The sequence below is a fragment of the Periplaneta americana genome, chromosome 5, assembly GCF_040183065.1.
Source record: "Periplaneta americana isolate PAMFEO1 chromosome 5, P.americana_PAMFEO1_priV1, whole genome shotgun sequence".
Taxonomy (NCBI): Eukaryota; Metazoa; Arthropoda; class Insecta; order Blattodea; family Blattidae; genus Periplaneta; species Periplaneta americana.
This window is the reverse complement of record NC_091121.1, coordinates 90769695-90793654: the sequence shown is the minus strand read 5'-3', so window position 1 is coordinate 90793654 and position 23960 is coordinate 90769695. Positions and strand designations below refer to the sequence as shown.

The following is a 23960-nucleotide window of genomic DNA, read 5'->3' as shown; positions in this document are numbered from 1 at the left end:
TTCTATTTTAGTTCCACTGCTGTTATTATTATTATTGTTATTATTATTACTATTATTATTACTACTACTACTACTACTACTACTACTACTACTACTACTACTACTACTACTACTACTACTACTACTATTAAATGGGATATCCCCACTAAATTCCCATTTCTTGCATTTTATCTCTCGCAGTTTGCCAAGTATGATATTACGTACGATCTAGGATTGTCAAGACTGACGAAAGATGTTTAGTTCAAATGCGGCTGGACACTGTCGCAGATTGGGTCTCTTCTATCGGTTTGTTATGGTCAGTTTGTAGTTATATTGCACACCTGACAACTTCCGTTTTTAATGTTGTTTGTGTCCCTTTATTTTTACTGTCAAAAGGAATATAGGGAAACTAGGAAGGTTTGATCCATTTTAAGAATTCTGTTTTTTTATTTTGTCAGGAAATCTTGTAAAATAAAAGTAATTCTATTATAGCATATGAAGAGCACTGAGTGACTTGTAAATTTCGTAGCTGCCTCCTATGAACTCATAGGCCATCTGTAAATATTTATTTTTATAAACTTATGCATAGCTGGTCAAACCTCCCCAGGTAAGGAAGGTTTGCCCTAGGCCTATAGTATGGGAGGTTTGATCCACGTGCAAAAAATCTTATAGATGTGACAATTTCTGCACATTATAAATACAAATAAACCTGAAATGAGTTATCTAATATAAAAGTAATGCATAATTGAATTATGAAAACTAATTGCTATTTTTTTGTCTTTGAGAACAAAGTCACTCAAATTTGTCCGATTAAATGCTATGTGCTAGCCTGTGTTTTTTTTTTTTTTTTTTTTTTTTTTTTTTTTCAGTTTCCTGGTACCTTTTTACCTCTAGCTACTGCGTATTCATAGGAAAATTTTAGAAATTCTTTTGGTATTAGTTCTTAATTCTTGAGAATAAGGTGCTTAGGAAAATATTTGGGGCTAAGAGGGATGAAATTACAGGAGAATGGAGAAAGTTACAGCACGCATTGTATTCTTCACCTGACATAATTAGGAACATTAAATCCAGATGTTGAGATGAGTAGGACATGTAGCACGTATGAGCGAATTCAGAATCGACAAAGTCAGTTCGATTTATATTTGAATTGTGTGTAGGTATTCTACGTAGTCTAATTACATGTAGAGACTCTGTCATGAAGAATTTATCCGAGTGCAGTATTATTTTTACAAGTGACTTCAACGAATATCCGTACGCGGCAACGCAGCACTGTACTGGCTATTGGTTTATAAGTAAACGCGCCCCAAATGTCATATTTGGACTGTACCGTACTGTAGTCTCCCTACTCTTAACAAATCTATCATGTTTCATCATTCATTGGTTACAGATTTGATTTTACATGGGTTCTGTAATCGTCAGGAATGAATTAAGAGTTGTATTTAGTTCAGTATTTCGCTGATACTGCTGGGCGTTACGTCTAAAGTAACTGCAAAATTTCAGCTCAACTTCAACTTATTTTTAGGCTTTGGCGAGAATATTCCTCTAGTGAGTTTCTTCAAAACCACGTATGTAACGAATAACAGGATAGTGACGCAGACCATGATGACTGCGAGGACATCTAGCAGGAAGTACTGATACCAGGCCAGATCCAACGCTGCAGTGCGCAGGTGCGGTGCTCCCTTGTGCCTGATGACGTATTCAGTCCAGTAGATCGCAGTGTCCATAGCCGACATCGGTCTGTCTTGGTAGACTTTAGACATTCTTTTTGCATTTTCTCTGTAACTGTAACAACACCATCGTGAATAACTTCAAAACGCGAATTGAATCATAGTTATTTAAACTTAAAATATTTTATTTTTGCATAGCAACATTGTAGTAGATGTATTCGGGAAAAGTTGATTTAAAGCGCCAGTATTGTGCATCAACAACGGTTAGCGTTGAATAATGTTATGTTAGTTACATAGAATCCTGCGTTTGGTTACCTAGAGCCTCCAAACAACCCGCAAGTAAGTAAAGCAGATGATTCAAAAGTCCGGCGCCGTAGACAAACTCCGTTACTAAAGTCCCGTCGCTCTTATTTCCGGTAGCCAATCACGTTGCAGGTCGGCTACATTTAAATGTGTGCGCCTTGTGATTCGCTGATGATGACGTTATGCATTTCCTAAGGCTCGATAAATACTTAATATAATCGCCCGCCATTTTGGCTCTTTCGTTGGCGTTCGCAGAAAGCACACTAGGACGTTATTTGCTGATCAATTATTTGCTGAATTACAGTGCGTTGATTTATTATCATAGGAGCTACGACATGATAATGTTTAACGGTGTGGCAAATAGATTCCTCGTCTGGTAACTCGGCAACGAAAGAACAAAAATGGCGAACGATACTACCTACATAGATTTTATAGAGCCTTCAATTCCTAAGATGTAAGCAAAGAGGAGGAGTCACGCCGGGAATAACAGCGTCGCTACTATAGTGCACAGCCAAAAATGGAAAGAAGGGAAAGCTGTCAGAATATGTAGCTTTGAATCTAATGTGCTTGAATTTTCAACGTTGACTACACCGTTGAGATTGTACACTGGCAGAAGCTTCAATTAGAACGTTAAATCCTGTTGCCACATTCGTCGTTCTTGAAGGGGACATTTACGTTGTCGTAATTGCCATTATACTGGGTAAATTACGAAATTACGAAGATCATTTTCAGTGTTGCTAATACAAGTTCAGGGAAAACCGCCAGGCAAAAATAAAACTCCCCTGAATTCTTATGCTATCAATGTGAAAAGTTAAATAACTAAGCTTAGTATTCCTGCTACCAAAAGACTCAAGTTGCGGGTAAATAGTCTATACAGTAGGTGGAACTCAGGTGATGCAGCAGAGAAAGAGACAGACAAACATGTTCTTACTGCATGTTCATAGAGTGCATCCAACCTGAAATAAAAGTAGAGCAACTACTGACTTTATAATCTAACGGCGCAACAGCCCGAAGTTGGCCAGGGCCTACCTGCGTGAAAAAATATTTTTTCTTCACAAAGTATGGGTAAAAAGTGCTGACGGAGTTGGGGCTCACTTGGAATATTTTCCTTCGTGTACTTTTCTAGAAATTCTCTAAAGTGTTTATTGTTCCATTTATTAAGCGGTATATTGACATTGACCATCATGGCACATAGATCCCTACAAAACATATGGTACTCTCTCTGAGTTTGATGGTACTGCTTGTTTTGAGTTACGTTCAACCATATTTCTATGCCTTTTTGTATTGCAGTGTCTTTCAATGCACTGTTTTCTTGTAACTTTTATATCTATGGACTTTGCACAACTTACATGTAATGTAAATTATTATTGGCTCCGAATTCTGAATTAAGTCCTCCAGCCTTTCATACTTCGACCTTTTTGTCTTCGGTATTTTACCTCGTCACAAATACAAATGTTACGTTAAGTAAATAATATGACTTTTAAATTTCACTGGTTTAAAGCACTCACTATGAGCGTGGTCCGGCTTCAACCCAAACTAGAGTGAGCGTGAGTAAGATGCTGTTCTATATTGTATCAGTCGGGACGTATCCCTGGGCTGTGACGTCAGGTACAGTATGAGAGTAGGCAACTGTATTCCAGCTTAGATGTAGCTGAAATACTAAGGTAACCGTTAACCTGCATGTCAACAATATTGTTCTCCGTTAAATAATACGTATCTAATGTCTGCTAAAACTAGCGGAAAAGACACTAATTTGGCAGCATTGGGGTTGGTGAATGTGTCGTACTAGTGTACTGCCTCAACGGCGTATTCTAAGTTGAAAATTTCAAGCACATTACATTCAAAATTACATATTTCCAAAAACTTTCCCCTCTTTTCATTTTCCACTAACTGTACTAATATCGAAGTTTGTCTATGTCACCGGACTTCTGGACCATTCTGTATATGGAGATCGGCGGCATGTAATCCTACTTACACAGTTCAGGTCTGCTGTTCAGTGAAGATGGGAAAATAAAAAAAAGCTAGGCGCTTGGAGAATAGTATTCATATAGAAGAATTTGTTAATGGGCACTTGGTTGGGAAAGAAGAAATCTATTTTATTAGAAAGGAGGAGAAATTTTTGATGTAAAAAACTTAAAATATTTAGTCATTCATCATAATGTGTAAAAATTTGTAAAGCACGCATTCATCATTTGTTTCACTTTAAGTTTGTGTTGATATTTACGTATTTTAATTTGTTAATTCCCAACTTTAATTAAACCTAAAGTATCTAGATGCATTTTACTTACTTATTTACACTTGAATAAATCAAACTCATCACCGCTTTCTCAATCACTAAACCACTTTCAGACAACTTAAAGATAATTTGTATCTTCTTTGACATCCAACTTTGGACTAGTACGCTTTCACTATTATCATAACTTCTTACAGGTAGTGGTTATTTATGAAGCAAGACACTTGTAGAACTCAACTGGAAATATTTGTAACATTAGTTGTTGCTACTTGTTACTTGTAACGTTCAGTAGTAGTTTCATGAAACACAAACTTGTAAAACTAGACAAGATAACAAGTCAAACACTGGTATTACAAGACTATTAGGGCCCTATTCATAGACATTCCTAGCACGGGCTTCCGGTGGATGATCAGGTAACTAACGTTTTTCGTATTCATAAACCAGTGTTAGCGATATATCATTATATGAATCCCGTACAAGTAACCAGTCGATAGCCGGGGTTAGTTTAGCACGCTTGTAGTACGGGCTAGCGAAATGTCTATGAATAGCAACCTTAGCTTTTATGAAACAGGCTCCAGGCCACCTAGTTGCAATACCAGAGTGCTAGGCTAGGCCACTGACGCAGCTTATAATAAACTTAGGGCCATATTCATAGACATTCTTAGCGCGGGCTTCCGGTGGATGATCAGCGAACTAATGTTTTTCGTATTCATAAACCAGTGTTAGCGATATGATATGATAAATGAATCCTGTACAAGTAATCAGTCGATAGTCGGGGCTAGTTTAGCACGCTCGTAGCGCGAGCTAGCGAAATGTCTATGAAGAGCACCCTTTAATATTATTGTGAACGAATCTTTCCTGGATATATCTCTCATATTTGTCACCCAACAGCTTATTATAAAAGGCTGAACAAAAAAGAGATTATATTTGTAAGACCGAGATATGCGGTTACGTAAACTAGTAGCGCTTTTTAAAACTTACTTGTGTTACATAAGATTTAGTTGTTATTAATAATACATTTTGCTCTTACCTTGGTTCGTACAATACTGTTCGTAAAACTCTGAGGACATTTTCTTTAGTGATATCATTTAAGTCGAGCGTAAGCCCCATTCCTGCAACTTCAATAGCCTTCACGTTCATAGCTTGATCTCCAAACATCGGAATGCCCACCATTGGCACTCCTGCATATACGGCCTCGGTCGTGCCCAACAGTCCACCATGCCCCAAATACAGGCGCACGTTAGGATGATCTGCGCAACACAAAATTCATGAGTTACATTAGGGATGTTAAGTAATTACATCTCGTATTCTGATATGTTATCTATTATAAGTACCTAGATTGTTGTTTAGTCAACTGCCCGAAGACAGGTTTGAACCTCATAAGTAACACAAATAATAATAATAATAATAATAATAATAATAATAATAATAATAATAATGGCTTTATTTAACCTGACAGAGTTAAGGCCGTAAGGCTTTCTCTTACATTCAACTAGGATCGAAACTTGCTTACATAGTTCAACATATAACTGGATCGGATTTGGGCCTAAGTATTTACATACTGATACGACTTAAGTATATAATGAGATCAAAAAGAGGTAGTTACATGAAAATTTACCTCATAAAATGAAAATAAACATAGTGGAATACATATTAATGTTGTTAGAATCAAATATAAATCGCACAAAAACAGAATACACACAGTAAAAATAAAAATAAACACATTGGTATACATATTAGTATTAGATTACAAGTAAGTAGGATTCACAATTGAATAAAATGTACACACTAAAAAAATAATAGACTAGTAATAAAAAGTAATAATAAAAAAACTAAGTGAAATACATATTGGTGTTAAGTGATAAATAAACACGATTTACATGATTACATAACAAAAGAAGTGAGAAACAAAAAATAAATACAGTGGAATACGTCGCATTAAATATTTGCAACGCGTTAGGTCTGACAACTCATCGTAAGATATTTTTCTAATTTACATTTAAAAGAAATTAAAGTTCGGCAGCCCTTGACTTCAGGCGGCAAAAAATTCCAGTGACGAGAAGTAGCAACAGTGAAAGATGAAGAATAAAGAGATGATGTGTGGAGTGGTATTTCTAGCGTGTTATATTGTGACCGAGTATTTAAGTTATGATAGCGAGAAAGATTGTGGAATCGGACAAATAAGTAAGAGAGAGCAGAGGTGTGCAACATTCGGTATAAGACAGAAAGGGAATGTAACTTTCTCCATCACTCGTGAGGAAATTAAGCCAGGAGATAATGGGGAGGGTGGCAGTTTCTTTCCCCTTGTGTGCCTAGATAGAGTTCAAAATGTGTCGGCAAATATTATGACCTCTATGTAGATTTTTGTAGTAAAATATTTACAATTTGTACATAAAAATGAAGACGATAGACTACATACAGTTATTTGGAGTAAGTCTGTACCACTTTTATCATACTTTTATGCTTACCTAAAATAATGTCTATTGAAACTGATGTTTAAAAGCAAATTATTTCAGAAGACTACTTATTTTATGAGTTGAGATATAATAAACATAAAAAATCACATTTTAAATAGATGAAAATTCATATTTAATAATGGTACAAAGTAACACGGCTATTGGAGATACTTTGTACCTCATACGTGTTTTCCTGTTAAATTCAATTCTCTTTATTCCCCTCCAAATTCAAGGTAAATTTTCATCAAACAATAAGAAAATATAACTATGCAATTTTATTTCATATGGAGTCACAAAAAATAATTAAAAACGTACAAGATTTACTGTACGGTAACAAAAAACATAACCTACTAGGACTACAACAGAAAATATAAACACAATTTTTGTGTGTTCTTTACCTATATATATACATATATATATATATATATATATATATATATATATATATATATATTCACAGTCTTAACATAATCAGTTCTTTATTTACCAACTTAGTACTGTAACTTTCTTTATTAGTATTTCAAACTGGTCAGGCCACATCATGCCTTCCGTTCTTGACCTTATAACTGACTTTGTAACTGGAGATGGTATCATGCAGTTCAGTGCCATTGGCTGTAGGCCTACCATGGAACAGTCATCCTATATATGAGACTATTACAAAATCATCATAGCACAGACTAAGTACCAACATTCTCGATAAAAACATATTTGGTCTCCCAAAATTATTTCAGTATTTATTTTTCAATTTATTCACTAGTGTTTGTCTTGGGATGGAATATAAGCGTGCAGCTTTCTGTTGACCAAATTTCCCAGTGTTTATATCATCTAGTGCCTACTGTAGCGTTTCACTGGAATACCTTGCCTTTATTGCATACTTTCCTATCTGTTGCCGTCTAAAAACTTCAACGCATTAATGGAAATCCAAAACAAGTGTAAAAATCAGAACAGTAGTTGAATAAATAAGGTCAAAGAAGTTTTATTAATAAGCCAACTATGCGGGACTTAGTAAAAAAATAATTCTTCAATATAAACTTAAAGTGTGTCTATAGTAGATCCAGTAGTTATATTTTATATTAATTTTATGTAATAATTGTCTTATGTTATTTAATACTTACTTACTTACTTACTTAATGGCTAGGATCATTGCCGCCCTCACATAAGCCCGCCATTGGTCCCTATCCTGATCAAGATTAATGCATTCTCTATCTTCATATCCCACCTCCCTCAAATCCATTTTAATATTATCTTCCCATCTACGTCTGGGCCTCCCTAAAGGTCTTTTTCCCTCCGGCCTCCAAACTAACACTCTATATGCATTTCTGGATTCGCCCATACGTGCTACATGCCCTGCCCATTTCAAACGTCTGGATTTAATGTTCCTAATTATGTCAGGTGAAGGATACAATGCGTGCAGTTCTGTGTTGTGTAACTTTCTCCATTCTCCTGTAACTTCATCCCTCTTAACCCCAAATATTTTCCTAAGCACCTTATTCTCAAACACCCTTAACCTATGTTCCTCTCTCAAAGTAAGAGTCCAAGTTTCACAACCATAAAGAACAACCGGTAATATAACTGTTTTATAAATTCTAACTTTCAGATTTTTTGACAGCAGACTGGATGATAAAAGCTTCTCAACCGAGTAATAACAGGCATTTCCCATATTTATTCTGTGTTTAATTTGCTCCCGAGTATAATTTATATTTGTTACTGTTGCTCTAAGATATCTGAACTTCTCCACCTCTTCAAAAGATAAATTTCAAATTTTTATATTTCCATTTCGTACAATATTCTCGTCAGGAGACATAATCATATACTTAGTCTTTTCGGGATCTACTTCCAAACCTATCTCTTTACTTGCTTCCAGTAAAATTCCCGTGTTTTGCCTAATCGTTTGTGGATTTTCTCCTAACATATTCACGTCATCCGCATAGACAAGCAGCTGATGTAACCCTTCAAGTCCAAACCCTCTCTGTTATCCTGGACCTTATGTTATTTAATAAACAAATTAATTATATCACAGTAGAATTTAAATGCTTACTATGGAATCAATATTTACATTCAAACTTCCTAGCGGTAAAAAGTAATCCTAAAATCGAACCAAAACAGTAACTTACTGTCAGATTAAAATTCTATAATTTACAAGACATAGTATTCTGTATCTCACGAGGTCGTTATTGTATTTTAAATAGGAGAGGATAAGCATTAACATTTGCAATAACTGTAACGATAAAATAAAATTATATACTTGCAATATAAAGTTCATAAACCAACTACTATAAACAGAATGCAATATTTAACCACGTGGAGCCTTAAATATTCTTCAGTGACCGGACACAATAGATAGAAAGCAAAGCATTCAGACAGTAAGTTAGCCATGCCAATTGATATCCATAGACGCAAGCACGCGTTTTAGAGCTCAGAGTGCCCGCACCTCTCGTCGGGATATTAGGCAAGAACGTCCTAAATATACGGGCTAGTCTACTAATAGGGGTTAGTGTAAGTCATAGGCCAGGGGTGTGCAACGCGTACGTAGGTTACATGCAAGAGAACATACAGAAAATTTAACCCAGAATAAAGACTTATTTTTAGTAAAATAAAATGTAACGTAGAAAGATATTACGAAAAATATCAGAAGAAAATTATAAAAATATTGTAAGTGACCATAAACTGTAACTTAACAAAGATTTGACTTCTGATGCAAGTATATTAAATTAATTACGAATTGTATTTTCATTTTTAACTTTTAAATATTAATCATAATCTCATAACAGTTTATTACGCACTTTCCTTATTTTGCATATTGTAATATTTTATGAAATCTGCATGGTATTATCAGTTAGCTATGATAATTATGCCCCTCGAAATTGCAAAGTCGTGTCATTCTTAGTGAGATGGAGTTTTTATTAAGAGTTTCTAGACGCTGTAGCCAAAATATCTCCCAGTTATATAAGAAAGTACGAAGAAATATATTTTTTTTATCTAGAAACATTGTAGCCAAGAGGATATAAGAATTAGCAGAAGATACTGAAGGGGAAGAGTAGGCTAAACACTTAGGCCTATATAAAGAATCTGTTTCTCATTATTTCTTGATGAAATCACAGACGTGTCTGACACGTCGCATGTTGTAACTTTTGTTTGTGGTATAAATTAAAACCCCATGTTTACAGAAGAACTATTGCTATATTTCGAAATCGGTGGAAAAACATAATTTTATTTAGATTTTAAGTAGGCCTAGTATAAATATATAACTGAATGTTGAACACAGTGTTACTATGAAGTGTCTGTTATGTTATAATGTGGAATTTTACTTTTTTGAGACAAAGTGTTTATTTATGTTACTAATTTCAATCTAGTCATATTCAACTATTATATTTTTACAAAAGCAATGTAGAAAAGAATTGTGGATATCTATGTATTTAGAAATATTATCAGTATTAATGAAAATTAAAATTAAACTAGAGGGAATTATTTCAGAAACTTGTTACGAAACTTAAGGATCAAAGTGTCCAAAACATTAATTTAGAAGTGGTTCGCAAAAAGTTAAAAAAAATCCTCAAAACAGTGTACCTCTAAGCATGCAACATTCAGCGCGCGTTTTTTTACGTGTGGAAAAAGGTTTCAAGTTCAATGTCCCCGTGTGATCACAAATATGACGTCAAGTTTAGAGGCTTCTAGCACTTGACTGCTGTAAACTATCCCCGTGTGAACCAGGCTATAGCTACTAATCGCTACGGAACTACCACAGTCTAGTATATACAGTCACGAAGCTCAATACGTAGTAAATATGCAAACATTAGATAGTTGCTCACCACTAGGATCGCTAATATCGCCTCATTACAGGCAATGCAAAATAGTACCGTCACAGTCTATTGTTTCTAGCACCATCAAAACTCAAACTTCGTGACTGTATATGGTAGACTGTGGAACTACGCTATCTTTCCTACGAGTATCTCGTTTATATCCAACCGTAATGGTTATCTCTTCTCATCTCATCCCTCCCTCCTATGAGTTGTACGCAGAATATATCACAGTCTGAGAGCAAAAATACTATCCATATACTCCATTTAAGCACATATGGATAGTTAGTAGTTACAAATAGTCATTAAAAATTCAATATTTGCCAGCGATTCAATAACTCCAGTTTGACAATAAAAAGAATCTCACTGATAATGTCGAATTGTGGCAACCATTCCGCAGTCTTCACGTTCTCCGGCTGTAAAGGCATGTTCCTCATCTCCCATTTCCACAATACTCTCTGAGGAAGCTCTGAAAACGCCTGCAGGAATGCGTCCCTCTTATCAGCAGGCAAACTATCTGCCCGTAGCATGGATCCCATGCTGAAGAGGATTAAACCATGCTCAGCTCCATCTAGGTAATCTTCCAAGTCCTGTAATAAATTGAAGAAATTATTTACATTGTGTCGTATTTCGTAACTTACAAACCGACGAGTACTAGTGTGTTAAGAACATAAGACATCAACATAAATTAACAGTATTCTTCAAACTATTCATGACTCTACACAGCTTCACAGAATGCCACTATGCGTTTATGTAAACATGTGTATCGTCTGTAGCGAGCGGGAGCAGGGCGAGGCGCGGATGACATCTATAATCCTCGCTGTAATCAACTGAAATCTAGTGTTTGGTACGAAGTTCCTAGCTATGCTAAGAAGATATGAATTTGGATTTGCAACTCACCTTGGGTAATTTCTTCGGAGGTCGAATATGCAGTCCACCAACCTCCACAACCCCGGGAACGAGTGGATGAGGCCTATTTAAACTAAAATGTGTATTAACAAGTACCAAACTCGTGTTTCTTGCCAAATCATAGAGCTTGGGAACACTCTCACCAAAGTGTTTATGCACATAATTTTCAGTCACAAATCTCTCCGTCAAGAAGAAGAAAAGATTAAGTCCGACATTTGTTACTGTATTCATTATTCTTTCACTCAAGCTCATCTTGTCTAAAAACGGAGTGAGCAAGGTTGGCACAAACGCTGGGTTGTCAGGATTAGCCATGCGATCATTAGTCCATGGCAACAACAGACATGAACTCATCGCTATGTTTGGCACTTTGAACTTGTCCACAAAAGGAAGAAAACAATCCGAGAAAAACGACTCGCTAATTACGAGGTCAAACACCATGTCGGACTTCATCAATTCTTGGATCGTATGAAAAGATAGCATTTTGTCACACGATTCATAATACTGACTTAATTCCTTCTTCAGTGTCTTAAGTCCTGTAAGACCTGAAAATTTTCCAATATCAACCCTGTTCGTCGACTCAATTTTGATAGAGCCCACTAGGCTTATGTCTGTGTAGTTTGCTATAGCATGTTTCTGAGGGAAATGGCTGACCACAACGAGTTGGTGGCCTCTCGCTGCAAGTTCTTTAATGAATGGCTCAAAGGCGTTAAAATGGCTCTTTCCGATGTATGGAAATATGGCTAGAATCCGGGCCCCTGACGCTGCAGTTAACCACCGGTAGGTGAAGATGAACAATAGGAACGTGGTTTTCATCTGAAACAGATAAAACTAATTTAGGCCTAATAACAACAAACTGTATTTTAACGAAGGGGATGAGGTGAAAAGAGAGGATTAAATATTATTCCTAAAAGAATTTCCTCAAAATTACAAACAAAAATAGAAGAAACTATGAACTATGAAACTTCTCCATCAGTTGTTTTTTGTTAAAAAATTAGACCTGAGACCCATTCTAGGACTTAATGTTTAGAATTTATCTAATCACTTTCAATTTAGTTTGCCGTTACTTCTACAGTTAGTTTTGCAATAATAGGCTGTCTTTTGTAGTTTTATATCATATTCTTATTGAATTTGGTATTCCCAAGAAACTAGTTCGATTAATTAAAATGTGTCTTAGTGAAACTTACAGCAGAGTCCGTATAGGTCAGTTTCTATCTGAGCTTTTCCAATTCACTGCGGGCTAAAGCAGGGAGATGCACTATCACCTTTACTTTTTACCTTTTCTCTAGAATATGGCATTAGGAACGTTCAGGATAACAGACAGGGTTTGGAATTGAACGGGTTACATCAGCTTCTTGTCTATGCGGATGACGTGAATATGATGGAAGAGAATCTACAAACAATTAGGGAAAACACAGATATTCTACTTGAAGCAAGTAAAGTGATAGGTTTGGAAGTAAATCGCGAAAAGATAAAGTATATGATTATGTCTCGTGACCAGAATATTGTAAGAAATGGAAATATAAAAATTGGAGATTTATCCTTCGAAGAGGTGTAAAAATTCAAATACCTGGGAGCAACAGCAACAAATATAAATTACATTCGGGAGGAAATTAAACGCAGAATAATTATGGGAAATGCCTATTATTATTCGGCTGAGAAGATTTTGTCATCTAGTGTGCTGTCAAAAAATCTGAAAGTTAGAATTTATAAAACAGTTATATTACCGGTTGTTCTGTATGATTGAGAAACTTGGATTCTCACTTTGAGAGAGGAACAGAGGATAAGGGTGTTTGAGAATAAGGTTCTTAGGGAAATATTTGGGGCTAAGAGGGATGAAGTTACAGGAGAATAGCCAAAGTTACACAACGCAGAACTGCACGCATTTTATTCTTCACGTGACATAATTAGGAACATTAATCTAGACGTTAGAGATGGACAGGGTATGTAATACGTATGGGTGAATCCAGAAATTCATATAGAGTGTTAGCTGGGATACCTGAGGGGAAAAAGACCTTTGGGGAGGCCGAAACGTAGATGGGAGGATAATATTAAAATGTATTTGAAAGAGGTGGGATATGATGGTAAGGACTGGATCAGTCTTGCTCATGATAGGGACCGATGGCGGGCTTATGTGATGACGGCAATGAACCTCTGGGTTCCTTAAACGCCATAAGTAAGTAAGTAAGTCATTAAGTAAGTAAGTATGTAAGTAAGGCTGTCTTTCGTAATCTTCTATCATATATTCTTACTCACTCTATAGGTCTATTCCTTTGACCAGGACATGTATAATTCTATATTTTCTACTATGTTATCTTTCAATTTATTTTGGGTAATTTTACTTGTAATTTTATCCATTTTATGGAGCTCATTAAACGATAAGACATTTCACTTATTTCAAATCTGTCCTTGCGTCTCTATGTATAAAGAAAAATTTAATATACAAAATTAATATTGGTTTGAATGTAGTACTGTATAGACTCAGTAATACTTCTGTTGACGTAACTTTATCATTTGCATCTGATGACATTGAATGGTTGAATATTTTATTAATATCTTGTGTTGAAATTTTCTAAATTAAATTTGCGAAATACAGTATTTTAATATACTAATTCCTAATTTATTCAGAAATAGAAACAGATATACGAATTTGTCTCAGTCGTTACAAACTTACAGACGATATTTTACTGCAAATATGGCTTTCAGGTAATAGCTCTCTGTGAAGCAGACTTGAATAATTTCAGGGGAAAAATTGTTCCGGGGCTGGGTATCGATCCCGGGACCTTCGCTTAGCGCAATAATGCTCTACCGACTGAGCTACCCAGGAACCACACACGACACCGTCACAATATTTCCCCTTTATATTCACACAACTCAAATGAGCTGACAAGACGCCAGAAACCCAACTTTGAGTGATGTCTCATATTGGGTTGAGGGAAAACCCCGGAAAAAACCTCAACCAGGTAACTTGCCCGAACCGGGAATTCAACACGGGACACCTGGTTTTGCGGCCAGACGCGCTAACCGTTACTCACAGGTGTGGAATATATATATATATATATATATATATATATATATATATATATATATTATTTAGTATAAATGCTAGTATTTAACACTCGAAAATAATTCCGAAGTAATATAGTGTTAAAAGTTGAGTAATCAAGATGGATAAATTATAATTAGCAGTAATAATATGTTTTTAAATAATAACGGATATTTTACTGTTCGTCATTCACCCATAAGAAGCCAGTTATGTAGACCAATTTACAGACAGAGTCGTTGCCGAGGGTGGCTGGCCTACGCTAGACCCACGATGAGATGAAATGATGATGGAGATTTGTTTGGATGACGGAAGGGAAATGGAGCTTCCGAGAAAAATCCCTGTGTTACATGGACCAGGTGCTTGACCAACATAAGTTAAAAATCGGGACTACGCTGGGGATCAAACCCTGGTCCACAAGATTATAAGCCAGCGATCTCGCCACTAGCCCACCGTAGCGGCTCCATGATAATAGTATTATTACTAGTTTGAGGCTTTTTATTGTACTACTAAAACAAATGAAATAGCAGGGGCGGTTATTCAGGTGAAGTAGTTGGTGTCATTTCACGTATTTACATGTAAAACACAATTTTATCTCATATTAATAATTAATTCCAGTTATTACCGATATCGTATTTCTAAAATAAGAAAAAGTTTTCTTTTCTGTCGTTATAAACAGTGTTTAGTTGTATAAATACTACCTGTAACCGTCCGCCGAATAGAATAATGTCAACAGTTACGAGCGCCGAGCGGTGACTATTGCAACTTACAATACTGTACAGGTGAAATTATTTGGGCTCCCATTCTCATACAACACTTGGTTTCCATGGTAACGTGACGTCACGCACTAAAGAAAGATTGTATGAGTGAAGTGCGTTTCTCAGTCGTTCAGTTACGGAGAACTGTCAGGCCCAATTGTATAAAACTCCCTGACTAAAGATCAACTTTGATCGAAGATCGAAAAGTGAACAGAGTTCAGACACTTCTTCTATTGTATAAAACTTTTCTGCGATCAAATTACCTTGGTTCAAATGCAATCTAAGTTCACGTGAAAAGGATTTGGCAACATCGCATAAACAGGTGAAATACGTGATGCGCGGACCATGTTATACAGGTTTGTTCAGTGTTGCCAATCTATCGACTTTAACTCTTTTTTCAACAACAATTTCTTTTAACTTTTATATTGCTTAAATAGGGATTTAGTGACCTTTTTAGCACCCCATAGTGAAAAAATTTAATCTTTCTTTGTTGATAATGAGAAATCTAGCGACTTTAAAACTACTTTTTGGCGACTTTCCGTACACTGTGTTGGAGACACTGTTTTTTTTTTCAATGTAAATAATGGCGGACAATAAGAAGGTTGACTGTTCTCCAAGTTGTTATGATGTTATGGTGTTTGATACTGCTAAACGTAATAAAGCTTCATAAAACGACAATTTTCGTTTAGTAATACAGTTAATTGAACATTTATGAATGTACCTACCATATCCATTAATAATTAATGGTTGTTATAAATATAATATAATTATAGGTTATGTTATTTGATACTGCTGAACACGATAGAGGCTTATAAAATAAGAATGTTTGTGTATTAAGGCAAGAAATTGAAAGAAATATATATAAATGTACCTAACATATCTATTAATATTAATAATAATGGATATTTCATTTGCACAATCTCTCACTCGTATATTTCAAATAGAAAAGAAATAACTGAACTTGGATCATCTAACTTAATCGGAGAAATTTCTTCAGTCAAAGTTCACTTTAGTTTGAGACAAATTAATCTCAGATTAGACTTTATACAACAGAAACTTCCAAGTTCAGCTGAAACAAGGATCAATTTAACCTCTGATCTAAGATTAAGGCCCAATTGTATAAAACTCCCTGACTAAGGATCAACTTTGATCGAAGATCGAAAAGTAAACCGAGTTCAGACACTTTTTCTATTGTATAAAACTTTTCTGCGATCAAATTACCTTGGTTCAAATGCAATCTAAGTTCACGTGAAAAGGATATGGCAACATCGCATAAACAGGTGAAATACGTGATGCGCGGACCATGTTCTACAGGTTTGTTCAGTGTTGCCAATCTAGCGATTTTAACTCTTTTTCAACAACAATTTCTTTTAACTTTTATATTGCTTAAATAGGGATTTAGTGACCTTTTTAGCACCCCATAGTGACAAAATTTAATCTTTCTTTGTTGATAATGAGAAATCTAGCGACTTTACAACTACTTTTTCGCGACTTTCCGTATTACACTCTGTTGGAGACATTGGTTTTTTTTTGTGCGATGTAAATAATGGCGGACAATAAGAAGAAGGTTGACTGTTCTCCAAGTTGTTATCATGTTATGGTGTTTGATACTGCTAAACATAATAAAGCTGTATAAAACGACAATTTTCATTTAGTAATACAGTTAATTGAACATTTATGAATGTACCTATCATATCCATTAATTATTAATGGTTGTTATAAACATAATATAATTATAGGTTATGTTATTTGATACTGCTGAACAGATAGAGCCTTATAAAATATAAGAATGTTTGTGTATTAAGGCAAGAAATTGAAAGAAATATATGTAAATGTACCTAACATATCTATTAATATTAATAATAATATATTTTATTTGCACAATCTGTCACTCGTATATTTCAAACAGAAAAGAAATAACTGAACTTGGATCATCTAACTTAATCGGAGAAATTTCTTCAGTCAAAGTTGACTTTAGTTTGAGACAAATTAATCTCAGATTAGACTTTATACAACACAAAATTCCAAGTTCAGCTGAAACAAGGATCAATTTAACCTCTGATCTAAGATTAAATGGTTTATACAATCGGGCCTAAATGGTTTATACAATCGGGCCTCAGACTTCTTGAAGGAGGAATAACCAGTTTGCAGATCTAACGGTACTAATAATAGAGAAGGGTTGCAGCTCGTCTCCAAGACCTGGGGTTATTGTTTAAGGGCTGTGAAATTTTACAGTATGTACTACCTGACTCGAGAATAGTATCCTCATTCATTCATTCATTCATTCATTCATTCATTCATTCATTCATTCATTCATTCATTCATTCATTCATTCATTCATTCATTCATTCATTTTATTCCATAGCTCTTACATGAGCAATGAAGCTTTAAGATGTGGAACATGTCAACATTTTACAATATTACAATTACAATTTTTACAAATTTTTATAGTTTTACAATTTAGTAATTTTCTACAATTTTTACAATTTTGTACAATTTTTTTACATTTTGGCGAGATGTAGTGATGTTGTTTCCAAGCATCCACCCCTGCAGTGGTAAATTAGCTGGCTCTATGTTATTTTATCAGGAATACACCCCACATACATTCGCAAAGTTTAAGGCCCGATTGTATAAACCATTTAATCTTAGATCAGAGGTTAAATTGATCCTTGTTTCAGCTGAACTTGGAATTTTGTGTTGTATAAAGTCTAATCTGAGATTAATTTGTCTCAAACTAAAGTCAACTTTGACTGAAAAAATTTCTCCGATTAAGTTAGATGATCCAAGTTCAGTTATTTCTTTTCTGTTTGAAATATACGAGTGACAGATTGTGCAAATAAAATATCCATTATTATTAATATTAATAGATATGTTAGGTACATTTATATATATTTATTTCAATTTCTTGCCTTAATACACAAACATTCTTATATTTTATAAGGCTCTATCATGTTCAGCAGTATCAAATAACATAACCTATAATTATATTATGTTTATAACAATCATTAATTATTAATGGATATGATAGGTACATTCATAAATGTTCAATTAACTGTATTACTAAACGAAAATTGTCGTTTTATAAGGCTTTATTATGTTTAGCAGTATCAAACACCATAACATGATAACAACGTGGAGAACAGTCAATCTCCTTCTTATTGTCCGCCATTATTTACATTGTACAAAAAAACTAGTGTCTCCAACAGAGTGTAATACGGAAAGTCGCCAAAAAGTAGTTGCAAAGTCGCTAGATTTCTCATTATCAACAAAGAAAGATTAAATTTTGTCACTATGGGGTGCTAAAAAGGTCACTAAATCCCTATTTAAGCAATATAAAAGTTAAAAGAAATTGTTGTTGAAAAAAGAGTTAAAGTCGCTAGATTGGCAACACTGAACAAACCTGTATAACATGGTCCGCGCATCACGTATTTCACCTGTTTATGCGATGTTGCCAAATCCTTTTCACGTGAACTTAGATTGCATTTGAACCAAGGTAATTTGATCGCAGAAAAGTTTTATACAATAGAAGAAGTGTCTGAACTCGGTTTACTTTTCGATCTTCGATCAAAGTTGATCTTTAGTCAGGTAGTTTTATACAATTGGGCCTAAAAGTTGTTTTTCGCCGCGTGTATTATTTTTTCTCATGAGGTTGTGATCTTGGCAGTTTTGTTCTAACGCTTGTATTTGAAAGTTTAACGCGCACGTAAATATACGCATGTAATTTAACATTGTGTATATTAACTTATTATTTAATATATTTAGAATATATTAGTGATAAGTGTACATGGTGTATTAATCCTACATCATAGTGCTATTATACAAATACTTAGGTACCACTACATAGAAAATGTTGATTAATTAGTGCGAAATATGTATCCCGAAAATGACACGGTTTGTAATTTATTAGAAATGTCGTTTTGTAGACTTAAATATGAAGATAAAAAAGATGTTTTAAATTCTGGACGACCTACAGTTCCATTTGTTATTTGTTTTAAAAAGTGCTAAGAAAGTACAGAAGTTGTATAAAATAACTTTAAAAAATTCTTCCGATGAAAGAAGCTTTTCTGTGTGAAGAGATTGAAAATTTCACTCGGAATGCTACATCACAGGAGAGACTTTCATTATTAGCCCCATAGCTTTGCATAGAGATATGCTGTCCACCCTTAGTTAAACTCAGACATTTTATGAAGACATCATCGACAGGTTTGCTGCTTTAAAAGATAGGAGGATTGACTTGGTATGCAAGAAATTGGGTGAGTCCTGAAATAAATTAATTTTCCTATTTGCATGTTTTCCAGAACTATTACAACTGTACGTAGTTTACGAATAGTAGGCCCACTCATTATATTGGTAAAACTGTTCGTGCATTTGTGTATGTGAACAGCACTTCACCTATTCTTTTTACGGCGAGCCGCTACTGTGAAATAGATGAACTTTGAGACGAAAGTGGTGCTACTTTTGTTTTAAATGTTATATTTATCATATGAATATTGTTTACACCAAAGAATAGACAGGGCTAGAAAAGAGATGTTTTTGACCAGACGCGGGCAAACTGGTAATCATGATTACATCCGGTAGAGGGGAGAGTTCTGACGTCACGTTCCTCCCACCAACTTCCATCCCCTCTGTAAGCGACCCCTAGTCAATGTGACGGATTGTTTTTGCGATGTTGAATACTCACATACGCCCATTCCAAGTAGATTGGGAAGAAAAATTCTTCTGTTGTGCTCATGGAGAAAACGTGATATGCTTACTGTGTAACAAAATCGTTATAGGAACGCACAGAAGCAATATACATGTCATAAGAATCACAGCTTAATTACAGGTATATAATCGTAGTTTGAAGTTTAATACCTATACAATAAGCTAAAATGAAAATATTAGCTTGATCATTTTTCTGTTTTTACAAATTTTAAAACAAAATTTCTCTCTATAAGTTACTTTCTATTTTCTTTTCTGTTTCTCTCTATTTCAATTTATAGGGAGCAGCTTGAAAAATTAAAAACCGAAACATTAAGTAACCAGAATAGAGAGGAAGCGAATGCCATGACTCAAAAAATTAGGGAAATTCTTGCCAGTTACATACTTACATGGGAAGTCGCAAAATCATTGACAACTTTTAGTGACGGGGAATTTGTTAAATCATGTTTAGTAAGTGTGGCGAGTGTTCTATCTCCTGAATAAAAGGAACAATATGAAAAACATTAGTTTGTCTCATCGTACTAACTATAGGGAGAAGAATAGAAGATATTTCATATCTGATGGATGAGCAATTAAAATCGAGTATTTCCCAATGAATAGTTCATTCACTAGCTTTAGATGAAAGTTCAGACATTGCTCAGTCAGCATGGATCTAAAGGTAATTATCGTTTATTTTTATATCAACTTCATGTAATAAAATGTGTACAATTAACGTAATTGTTAAATATTGATCAGAGCATCCTTAACACACGGTAGAGACAATGTGAGATAATATCTTATATTATGTTTTTCTTGCAGTTCGCCACTGCACATGGAAGGGGTGAAGTACGTTCCCCTACCACACAAACTCTCCTCTGTGTGGCGGGTAGTATCTCAAGATCTGCCCACCACTGTTCTAGATTCTAGAGACATAGGGAATGGTGACAGCAGACAAATAAAATCAAACAATATAAACTGTGAATTAACTGAAGTATATTAAAACACATTTTAAATATTTTGGATTAAAATAAATTATTAAAGATACTAAAAAATAAGAAAAAAAAGTAATTTGAATACTTGGAAAAAGCTGGAACATTCCTATGAAATCTATCCCAACTATAGTACCGCATAAATTTCACTAGAAATCGGAAAGACTTCAACTAAAGATATTCGGCATAGAAGCAAACAGTCTTCTAGTTTGTGTAATGATTAACTATGGTATGTCCAAAACTACTTCCGAACTGACAAATGGCGCCTTTAGCATGTTTCCATGGCAACCATTCAAATGAATCACGAGAGACGCGTAACCATGGTAACGGGACGGTGTTGCAGTGCCTATGTTTACAAGTTGCATGTGCATACGATGCCCGGAATGACTTTGAGTTGGCTGGTTAGCGCGTGCGTTGTATGAATTAAAAATATTGTTTAATTTTATTATTGTGTGTATTATTATTTTAGTGTATCAATAATTAGTGTGTTTAAATTATATTACACGTATTATTTTCGTTATCATTGGTGGAGTGAGTGACTAGTGTGTGTTTTCTAGTTTCTGCGAGAGTTTCTGAACTGGTGACTGGTTCAATATCGAGAGGAAGGAAACGCAGGCGGAGAGCAAAGAATATTGTATTACAAGGTGCCCCGTTAAAGAGTCAAGCGCGAGAGATGGTGTGTAACGTAAGAGAGCATTTTGAGAGGGAGAAAGACCTTTGGTGCAAGGCGTAACGAGAACTGCGGCTTGTGTTAAAATTAATGAGAGCACTGTTAACGATATTGGAAAAGAAAAAGACCATGTATACGAAGATGACGCAGGGTCCTCAAAACTTGAAACTCCGGAGAAAAGGAAGAAATGTAACAAATATTAAATGCCTTACAGCAAGATGCTTTCTAACAATATTACATGGACGAATACTGGCACACATAAAAGTAAAGGTTTCGACATCGTATTGAATTTAAACTTGTGTTACACTTTACAGTTCTTTCAATGCTTTTCTAACTATATTAATTACATTGAATAATACGGTACCGTACTGCTGCTGCTGCTACTAATTACTACTACTACTACTACTACTACTACTACTACTACTAATAATAATAATAATAATAATAATAATAATAGCATTATTTCTGTTTCTCACCCTCGTCCTGCTGTTCCTCGCTCGATGAATATACAGCAGGCATGTCAAAACCCTGCACATTGTGCAGTCGCGTACATTGTGCATTGGTCTGCGTGCAACGTGCAGTTCCTATTCCCCTACCTGGAGGGAGTGAATCGGCTTGGAGGGGAACGCGACAGGGCTGTACAGTACCTATAGTAGCAGATCAGCTTTTGTTTCAGTAACACAGATCAGTACGGGTGCTCATTGAGCTGTGATTGTGAATACGTTATGAAAAATAAAGTGAGGAGTCCACAGATATAACGAAGAAGAGAAATCACGAATCATATAACGTAACTGTTATGATGTTTTCCTCAGCCAGTAGTAATTATTTTAAAATGAAAGGCTTTCATCATATCATGTGGACCTAATAGTGATATGAGAATTTAAATCATATTAGTAAAGTTCTCAAAATATGATATTCGCCTGCTCTTATTTCTTAATTAATACTCTCACGGCAAGACAAACATGACAATGATGTTGTTTTGGAGTCTGTACTAACACAGCCATCAATGGTTAGACGACTTACAACGTTTATTTGATAAGCTGATGAGTGATGAGAATATAGTGAGGAATACATGTGAGGCTCTTGAGGTTGTAAGGGAAGGAAGAAAGCAATTATTTGTAAGGCGGAAAAATTTTCTGGAAAAATAATACATAATGGCGAATTTTCCACCTCACGTTACTATATGATCTAATATACTTACGTTAATAAATCTTTAAACTTGACATAAAGAAAATGTCCTCGTTTCACAGCTTGTGAAGTACTCTTTTAACTCAATTCAGTAACGCTCCCAACTTGCTAATACTTGCTCTCAACGTTTTCCAAATAAACAATATATAAATTTAAATTCAAGCTTAATTTATCCAATTTATTAATAATAATGTGAATTTATATTAATATACAGCAAGGAAATGATTCCATTGTAAAAGCCTCACAATGTCCTATTGCATGTAATTGGGAGTAAAATATTTTCTTTCTTAGCATTTGTGCACCAATGGTCCCAATAATGCTTGAGGAACAATGAGAGAGTATTGCTTTGAAATAATCAGTACCTACTACGTAAAATGAAATATTGTGTTCGTTTTTTGTTGTTTCGAAATTACTGCAATATTTATATTTTCTTCAAATTCTGTATACAAATCATGTAAATAAATTATTCTTTACAAACGACTGCATTGTGAATTGTAACCGAGTAAGTCTATTGTTTCTTGTGTTACAATTATTGTCAAACATAGACACTGACAATAATTGTGTTCTTTCCTTCTGCTAAGTATGTTTATAATGTCCAAATGTCAATTTAATTGAACACTAGAAGCGCAGAATAGATTCTTGTACATCCCTCCCGCTAAGAACTGGTAAGAGCAACACGTGAATGACGCAATCTGCACAGACCGGCGTTTCGCGCACATACACTGCACTTTCAGTGTCTGATTTTTGACATGTCTGATATACAGTAATTGAATCTTGTAAATATGTTTCTTCACGATATACAGTACGTATTAACAAAGGAAAATAGCAAACCAGAATATTTACACTTTCGTAGCGATGGGCTTAATAATATCTTGTTGGTTTAGCCAAAGGAATGCAATGCCACTCACCTTCATTGTTACGTTATCTTCTTGGACGAAGCTTCTATTTTATCACAATTTCACAGATGTTGATCGCCGTCTTCGCTCAGATAAAGAACATGGCTTCGTAAATCTCGAAGTGTTCACTACACTAGATGTTCGGCCACTGATGAAAGTTCAGGTAACAACGGACCGTTATTTCCCTCTGAAAGGGTGTCTGTGCCAGTTAATAAGGGTGGCTATTTGGTACAGTCCCTGCTTTATCGTTATACACACCAGCAGATAAGATGTTAACCAGTCTCACTTACCGTTAAATTAGAAGTTACCAGATGAACGACTTATTGACTATTCGCGAATGTTGAGAGCAGCAATGTCTGAGTGGATAGAAAATGTGCTTTGTCATGCAGATATTA

At 34.9% G+C, this 23960-nt stretch overlaps 1 protein-coding gene across 2 annotated transcripts; it reads right to left on the bottom strand.

Annotated features, from left to right (window-relative positions):
- Positions 1-829: 829 nt before the first annotated feature.
- Positions 830-23926, bottom strand: LOC138699968 (UDP-glycosyltransferase UGT5-like). Of its 2 annotated transcripts, XM_069826211.1 has the most exons (6): positions 23856-23923; positions 23578-23752; positions 11336-12157; positions 10803-11025; positions 5213-5432; positions 830-1761 (listed from the first exon to the last, which is right to left on the bottom strand). In XM_069826211.1, exons 2-6 carry the CDS (start codon positions 23581-23583, stop codon positions 1476-1478), a joined length of 1557 nt encoding a protein of 518 aa, XP_069682312.1. In that variant the 5' UTR covers positions 23584-23752; positions 23856-23923; the 3' UTR covers positions 830-1475. The 2 variants fall into 2 exon arrangements, with proteins under 2 accessions (XP_069682312.1, XP_069682313.1); XM_069826212.1 differs by lacking the exon at positions 23578-23752 and having other exon boundaries at positions 23856-23926.
- Between the last annotated feature and the right edge of the window lie 34 nt (positions 23927-23960).